This window comes from Acanthisitta chloris, unplaced genomic scaffold, assembly GCF_000695815.1.
Source record: "Acanthisitta chloris isolate BGI_N310 unplaced genomic scaffold, ASM69581v1 scaffold2665, whole genome shotgun sequence".
NCBI classification, from domain to species: Eukaryota; Metazoa; Chordata; class Aves; order Passeriformes; family Acanthisittidae; genus Acanthisitta; species Acanthisitta chloris.
In genome coordinates, this window is record NW_008673016.1 from 3,957 (window position 1) to 12,676 (window position 8,720).

Consider the following 8,720-nt stretch of genomic DNA (forward strand, 5'->3'; position numbering starts at 1 on the left):
ATTCTGATGTTGTGTTGCATGTGTTCTCAAAAGGAAGCATTCACTTCTGTTGAACTGTTCAGCACCTGAGTTCAGGCTCTCAGATATCTTATCTCTCCAGCAACAACTGAGACAATGATACTTTATTTCTGCAGGATAAATATTCAAGCATGAGGAGACTCAGGTTTTTGTAGGTAGACAGTGATGTTTGCTTCTAGGTTTTTCCTTGTGGGTTTGGGGTTTTTTTTTGCCATGAAAGATGTAGCTTAGAATTTCACATTTCCCATCATGGCTGGGGATCATAATCCAGCTAAATGGACAAAAAGTAAGAATTGAAATCTACTGCTATGTTATATGACACATGCATGTTAGAGTTTAGTCATTTTGGTTATGGGAGGTATTTTTTCTAATCTGGAATGAAACAATTACTGTGTCAATCTTTTCCTCTTTCAAACAGGAAACGTCAACTTTACATGGGCCACGTCTGACAACATGCACCATCAGTGGCTGCTGCTAGCTGCATGCTTTTGGGTGATATTCATGTTCATGGTTGCTAGCAAGTTTATCACACTGACTTTTAAAGACCCAGATGGTAAGTTCAACTTTAATGTGTGATGGGAAACACAAAATTGAGTAATGCTTCACACAAATACTCTTCTCTGGTCCGGAAAACATGTGGGATGAGGAAGGGCTGAGGGAATTGGGTTTGTTTAGCCTTGAGAAGAGGCTCAGGGGTGACCTCCTGGCTCTCTGCAACTCCCTGCCAGGGCTGGAGAGAGGTGTGGGATGTGTCTCCTGGCAGTGCTGCAGGGAGAGGAATAGAGGGAATGGCCTTGAGCTGAGACAGGGGAGAGTCAGATTGGATGTTAGGAGAAATGTTTTCCCTGTGAGGGTGTTCAAGCACTGGAATAGATTGCCCAGGGAGGTGGTGGAGTCACCATCCCTGGAAGTGTTTCAGAGGCATCTGGATCTGACACTGGAGGATCTGGTTTAGGGTTTAGGGGTTCCAGCAGTGACAGGTTAATGGTTGGACTCGATGATCTTAGAGGGCTCCTCCAGCCTTGATGATTCTCTGATTCGGTGATGAGTGGTTCTCAGCATGTTACCACTTCTTCAGTAGGACTGAGAACAACTAAATTTCTAGCAGTGGCAGTGCTGATATTCAGTTCCTACTTTACGTGGTTGAAGTCTGCCAAACTAGCATCAGGTCTTTTTTCTTTGGTGGTGAAGAACAGAAGGGATCATCTTTGGCAATACTATCTTGGTAGATCTGCTTTTTCAAATACATTCAGTTTCAGTATCTTGATCTACTACGGGTAGAAGTCATATGCAAAACAACAGAGCACAATTACCTGTTTCAAGTCAGAGATGATTCACAGAGTATTGAAGAGTTCATTTCACAGGACACTAGTTTCTGTCCTTTTGTGACTGAGGTATTATGTAAAACTTGTGGAAAGTTTTATTTCATTTGCAATGCACTTTGCCTAGCTACCTTTGCCCTGCTTCTTGCATTCAGCTTTATCCTCTGCTGTTTGACTTGCAAACAGCTTAGAGGCTTTTGCTTAGCTTAAGTAGCCCAGATGTTATTAAGCTGATGAGGAATTTAAGCCAAGAGATGACACCACACAGCATGTTAGTTTTCTGTCTGCTGTTACAAAGCCATTCTACAGAGAGTTTTGGGTGAAGGTGGTGATACAACTTAGTCTTAAGAGATCTGTGTTTCTGCCTCTTCCTAAGATATGTGAAAAAATGTGTAACTTTTGAAGCACTGACATCACTAGTGCCATATGTTTCAGTAACTTGATAATGGATAAACATATTAGGTGTAGCTTTATAAATAGAATGCCTCTATGGAGGTGTTATCCAGAGATTCAGACATTATGGAGATTGATTCTTACAGAGGAGAACTGTAGGCTAACTTAGCTTGCCTTGGACCCAGCTCTTTCTGAGCCCTAGTACATCTGCAAATCAGCTGATCTTATGTTAGATAGTTATGTATTTCCACTACTTCATTCTATCCCTACTCTTGTTTCCCAGCTCAGGGATTCTTTGAGTGGTTCTTACCACCAGAACTTGTGAGAAAGATTAAAATGTAGTTAAAAAATAAATTACTAGAGTGTGCCCTCTGCATTTACTGCCTTTTTATTATCTTGGCTTGCCAATTTTACTTTTTTTTCTTTTTCCTCTGTGCTGAATCCTCCTCCCTTTTTGAATAATTCTCTGAGCAGATGTATAATATCTTAAGTTCTTCCTGCAAAGGCATGACTGTGGTTAAATGCATGCATGTGTTGGAGATACTAGGGTTTGTACCAGAACTGATGTAGGAAAGTAAGTTGAATATACCAACAGAGTTTTGGAGAAAGTCCAAACAGGATGACCAATCCTGGAGGAACTCTATGAAGGAATTCTATGATTCTAACTCTTCCAGACTTAATAAAATATGTCTTGTCAGAAATTTTCCTTATTTGAATGTGTCTTCTCAGCAGCTAGAATAAAACCAGCAGATGCTCAGTGAATCAATATTCTTTTGTTTAAGCCTTTTACTGGTGTCTTGGGTGCATGAGCAATAGGAAGGTCTTAATGAGAAGGAGAAAGTTTCTGCCCATCATCTCTAGTAGCATCCGCAGGCGTGTTTTTACACAATGATCATGAAAGGTACTTCAACTGCTCTTTCACTGCATCAGATTACTTTCATTTTACAAAAGAATACCATGAAGTAAGTCTGCGCACAGCAATATTTGCTGGATCTGATTGCTTGGATGCTTATGTTGCTTTCAGTTTTAACTTGCCTTTCCATGCATGCCCTTTGTGAAAACCCAGTGTAGGCAGAGTACTCCCTCAAGACAAAGGCACAGGCAGTACATTTTCTTAGCAGTAAAACAGTAAGCCCCCACAGATGCAGACGAAGAAACATTATTCACAGAAGAAACTGTATGAAGGGAAAAGCAGTCCAGTGTGGATGGAAATAAATTTTCAGAGGGAAATCATTTTCTTTTTCCTTTGTAGCTAGGGAGAGCTGCTTCAAATTGTTTTTGATCTTTCTGCACTCTGTAGACTAAAGCTACAGCCTTGTGTTATTTTTCAGTTGTTCTATACCATACCAGTTGCAACAGATGCAAAGAGTTCATTCCTTGCAGGCTTTAATTTGGTCTCAAACTATTGGCTGCTCTGAAACCATTAAAGAAGAACAAGAATATCAGCTGAATTTGTTGTTGTGAGGGTTTCTAAGAAAGTAATAAAGCAAAAGGGGATCTGTATTCATTGCTGGTTCAAGGTGTTTACTTAGAGCACCATGGAAATAAAACCTGGTCCATAATGACACTTTTATTCTGGTAATGTTTAAGAGTTTACAACAGAAGAAACCTATCTACTAATATGAGGGGAGAGAGAAACCTGATAGATGAAGTTTTTTATTTGGACATGCTCTGAGATGTTCATTGACAAATAATATCCTGTGCACAAGTCCATATAATTATACCAAACTGTCTACCAGTTGTGATATTTGGAGCCAAGATTTCCATGTCTCTTTGCACAATTTGTTTCCAAAAAAGACACAAAAGATTCCTCCAAAACAAAGTAAAAGGTAACAGACATGTTTCTTTGATTAACCTTGACTAAGTTGCATCCAAAATTCCCACAGAGTACATCCTTTAAAATATTCATAGTCTGTCTCATGTCTTGTCTAGCACCTTTCCATGCAGAAACAAGTCCTAATGTTTTGTAAGCCTAGTACAGAAAATAATGTTCTTTTGTGTTAGTTGTAAAGCAGAACTAGTTGCTTTCCACCCACCTTCTGTAATGCTCTTATCTCTCTCCCTTCTTTAGGCTATGGTGCCAAGCAAGAGCCATTGATACCGACAGCTGTGACAAAAGTGGAGGAGGTACATGTGCCAGAGGAAAAACATTGGCCTGAAGAATTCCAGGTGCACACCGTTGAGATAAGGGTTACATGTATTAAAGAGTAGGGGAAAATAAGAGATTAAATAAGGGCTTCCTGTTGTTAAAATGAATTTCAAGACAGGAATTAGTTATTCAGGCTGTTCTATTCAGATAGAGCACACATAACTCATTTTAACTTCACAAAGCTAGTTTGTTATGGGAACCTGCTGTTGTGTTTCTTCTGAGTGATTCAACTTAATCTGTTTCCATTCCTGGGAGAAAATGGTTACAGTGCTCCTTTATCAAGTCAGAGCAGTCATTTTTGTTAGCCTTTGGAACATAATGGCCCAGTTTTGGATTACTTGTGTTCTGCCTTGCCACAGCCATCAGGTTTGTGGTTGTTGAGGGCAAGTTTGTGCCTTGGCTGCTCTCTTAGTTCTCTGTTTCTTTTCTCAGACTCCATTTCGTTTTCAGGTTTTGTGCTCCTTGTGCTTCACATTTCAGCATTTTTCCAAAGCAGAACGTGAACACAACAGTAGTCAATACCAGTTGACCCTTTAGATCTGTAGTTCTGTGCTCTCAGCAATAAATGTGGTACTTGCTAATTCGCAAGGAAACCCTGAAAATCCCTTATGCAAATGTAAATTTGAGACTAGTTGCACAGTGGGCTAAATCCAACTTTTTTTTCACATTAGAACCTAAGTCATCTTATGTTTTCAAGTGTTTTTGTGATGCAGCATGAGAGGTAGGTTAGCTGTATGAACACAACACTTTGTTTTCATATGTAAAAAACCTGAAATTTAAGTTAGCCTCAAAATACTTGGGAAAAACACTTTGTTCAGTGGAAGGCTGGTAGTTCTGTGTAGTGAGTTTGAATATCTTCCTTTACTTGTATGGAAGAGGATAATAAGGTTTCTGGATCTAAAAGTATTCCCTCATGACTTCCTGACAGCATGAAATGCTGAAAAACAGCATTAATTCTGGCTGCATGCAAAGAGAATTGTTTTGACAGATAAACAGTCTGACAGACTATTCAGATTACATTCTGACCAGGGGATATTGGAGAAAAGTGACAAACAGAAAAAGTAGAATGAGGTTTTTTTTCTTTGTGGAGGATTAGTACAAAAAGTGAAAACATTCTTACTTCAACTGTAGCTTGAACACTGTACTAAAATCATAGAAGCACAGAGTGGATTGGGTTGGAAAGGACCTCTGAAGATCATCTAGTTCCCACCCCCTTGCCATGGTCAGGGACACCTTCTACAAGGTCAGATTGCTCAAAGCCCCATCCAGCCTGGCCTTGAACACTTCCAAATGGGCCATCCACAGCTTCTGTGGGCAACCTGTTCCAGCATCTCATCACCCTCATAGGAATAAGTTCTTTCCTTATGTCTAGTCTAAACCTATCCTTTTTCAGTTGAAAACCATTACCCCTTGTCCTGTCACTACAGACCCTGGTAAAGCCTCTCTGGGTCTTTCTTGTAAATGCCTTGTAAGCATTGAAAGGCTGTGGTGAGGTCTCCCTGGAGCCTTCTCAGGCTGAGCACCCCCAACTCTATCAGCCTGTCTTCATAGGAGACCTATGATCACCTTCATGGCCTCCTCTGGACATTCTCTAACAGGTCCATGTCCTTCCTGTGCTGGGGCCCCAGAGCTGGATGCAGTGCTCCAGGTGGGTCTCACAAGAGCAGAGTAGAGGGGAAGAATCACCTCCCTTGACCTGCTGGCCATACTGCTTTTGATGCAGACCAGGATACAGTTGGCTCTCTTGGCTGCAAGTGCACATTGCAGGCACATACCCAGTTTTTCATTTATCAGTGTCCTTCTGACAACACAGAACTTTTATCCTAAATTCTTCTTTCCTATCCAGGTGGGTCAGCCTCATCTTCTCAGAGCTTAAAGCATAATTTATGTTGAAATTCCTGTCTGAACTCTTCAGCAGTTCTCTTACAGGCTGTGGAAGCTTTGTGGGAGTTGCAGTATTTGGTCAAGGAATGTTTTATCCATACAGATAAGACCCTGCTGCCATGCAGCAGGCTTAAATTGTTGTAAGGAAAAGCTCTTACTACTTTATACTATTATGTAATGGCTTAAGAGTCAAACCAACATGTACAGCAGCAGCACAGGAAGGAAAATGTGGGGTACTCCTTTAGTTAATGCATAGCAATGTTTTAATCGTGAATCTGGGAGCATTTGGTGCACAATTGGGGGATTTTTATATGTTAGAATTAGGTCTGAAAACTAAATGATTTCACTTTCGGTTTTGTTTTTTTTCTTTCCCCTCTGCATTCCATAAAGCCAACTGGAAAAGCTTTTTCTGGAAATCTGATCCACCAACCCCTGGTTCATATGGAAAGACTTGAGCTTCTCAGGAATGTCTGCAGAGATGCTGCATTGAAGGATCTCTCTCACACTGCAGTTTCCAAATTCGTCTTGGACCGAATATTTGTGTGTGACAAGCACAAGATCCTGTTCTGTCAGACACCAAAAGTGGGCAACACTCAGTGGAAAAAAGTCCTGATGGTTTTAAATGGTATCTACTCTGCTGTGGGGGTGTGGGTTTCTTAGAAGAAAGACCAGACTTGGTCCAGCTGGGGCAACAGAAAAATGGATTCTTTCTGTATTTCTGTACACTAATACTTCATTTCAGCCTTTTCACACCTGCTTCTAGTCCTTTCAAAATGTTCCTCTGAAAGAAAATAGATCTGGTTTTTTTCTGTGAAAATAATTATCATTTGACTCAAAAGTGACAGGGTACCCATGTACAGTCATGACAGGGTACCCATGTGCATGTGCCAGGTAGGTTTGTTATCTTTGAAGGGGTGGCACTAATTTATAGAGTTTGAGAGAAGTATATTACAAGGTATCATAATTCCCAGGTAGCAATAATATGAAAGGTCTGACTAAAGGGCACTTTGAATTAGAGTTTTTTAGCCACAACGAAAACTAGTTAAAACTTGGCAGCTGCTGTTGGTCTGTACTGCTGAAACTTTGTGCATATTCTATCAGTGAAGTGTCATAAGAGTTACAGAGACTCTTGAGGCAATAGTTTGGTCACCAAAGGTATGTTAGAAAAGACTGTAAAAGAAGGAGTAAAGGGACTGTTATCCACAAGGTGAACACTGCCTGTTTCTGTAGCCTGCCATCCTCTTCTGGTAGCCTGGTATGCCAATAAAGATACCTCATTTCCTCATTTGCTCAAGGTTTTCTGCTTATGTGCTGTCTGCACACATAAACTTAGCATGATGCTGTAACACACCATTGTTTGACATGAGACCCCTCTTGCCTGTCAGTGCACCTGAGCAGTGAGTTTGCTACAAGTACTCAGGTCAGTTGATGTCCTTGTGTGGTTTTGCAGGTGGCATAGCTCTCTCCAAGGTGTAGGCAAAACCTGAGCATTGTAAACCCAACGTTCTTGTTAGAAGTGCCAGCTCTGTATTTGAGTTTTTTTTGTTTTCTGTACCTTGTGTGAACTACTTTGCACACCCAGACAGAAGGAAACAGTCACAAATTGCAAATGAACTGTGTCTCTGAGCAAAGCTTTTGTAGCAAGAAATGCATCTGTAAAAACTTTAGTATTATCTTTGATATATGAATGGGAGCTAAAAAATTCAGCAAAGATATGCCCATACCTGTGTGTGTGCCTGTGTCTTAATATCTGTGAAATCCACATTCCAAGAAAGGACTAAATATGGTGCATTAGAAGGACCTGCTCTGATCAGCATTCAAGAGATAACATGCCAGGAATAGCTCAGGACAGACAGGGATGTACTGGCCATGCTGAGTGGAGGATAACTCACATCTTAGCAGCAGGGAACTTTTCACCCTGAGCTTCCTCGTTCTGTCATGTTGGATAATGATAAAAGATTGTTTCTACATAAACTCTGGTCTCTTCTGCCTTAAGCTGCCAGTGTGCTAATACCTGCTGGTGAAGGCTACTGCAGAGGTTGACCTAACTTTCTCCTTGTTGGCTAGTTTCAGCAGGCAGGAGTGTGGTCCTTGAGGAGGAATAATTTATGTCCAAATTCCTAAGAGGTTCAGGATGGAGAAATGCAGCTGTGGCACTGTGGGGGAGCTAACTCTGTTATTGCTTGTACTGAATCTGTGCTCTGGATGAGTGCAAGGTATTGTTTTTTTGAGGCTGTCTAATCTGACATGTGTTGTCCACATGCAATTCTCCTAAGGTACCAAAAAGTACAACTGAAAAGCTGAAATTCCTAAAATAAAACCCCAACCCCTCAAAAAAACCCCAAAAAACACCCTAGAAAACTGAGCAGCTGAGTCATGTGTACCCCCTCAAAAAAAACCCCAAAAACACCCCAGAAAACTGAGCAGCTGAGTCATGTGTATTGTTCACTGCAGTTCTGGAAATGAGAAGGCTGTAGTGACTTTCACCTAAAGGGCTTGTTTTGTAGCACCCTGTGCTGGTTGCAGGTTGGCACTCTGAAAAGATGCTGTCGTGTGAAGGTTTATGCCTAAAGTCCAAGGAGGCCACGAGATGTTTGTCAAGGTCATCAAAACTTGCAGGATCTTAAAATAAACACAGGGAAGTTTAGTGACATTATTTTACTCATCAGCTTCTGTGCTTGCAGAAATGAGTATCTGGAGACTTTTCATGGTTAATTTTAGTGCTTTTTAATGTGTAGTATTGTATGCTGGGAATTTTTGTTTCAGCACAGCAGAGTTGTTAAAAGAACTTCATGGATTCTGACAGCAAAGTGCTTTTGTGTTGAAGCAGTTCCAAAAGCAGCCCACAGCATTTATTTTTTGTTGGTGGTTGAAATTCAGGGAAAAAAACTGGTTCCTTCTTTGGAGTTAATCCTTGAAGTCTTCCCCCATTTGTATGTGCAGGCAGAGGGAAA

General features: G+C 40.8%; 1 protein-coding gene across 1 annotated transcript in view; it reads left to right on the forward strand.

Moving 5' to 3' along the window:
* The first annotated feature begins 442 nt into the window (after window positions 1-442).
* The window catches only part of CHST10 (carbohydrate sulfotransferase 10), a 13,832-nt gene continuing 5,554 nt past the window's right edge, over window positions 443-8,720 (forward strand). The window contains exons 1-3 of the mRNA XM_009074731.1: window positions 443-571; window positions 3,805-3,902; window positions 6,157-6,391. Coding sequence (XP_009072979.1) covers window positions 472-571; window positions 3,805-3,902; window positions 6,157-6,391 — 433 coding nt within the window. The 5' untranslated portion in view covers window positions 443-471. The remainder of the gene's footprint in view (window positions 572-3,804; window positions 3,903-6,156; window positions 6,392-8,720) is intronic.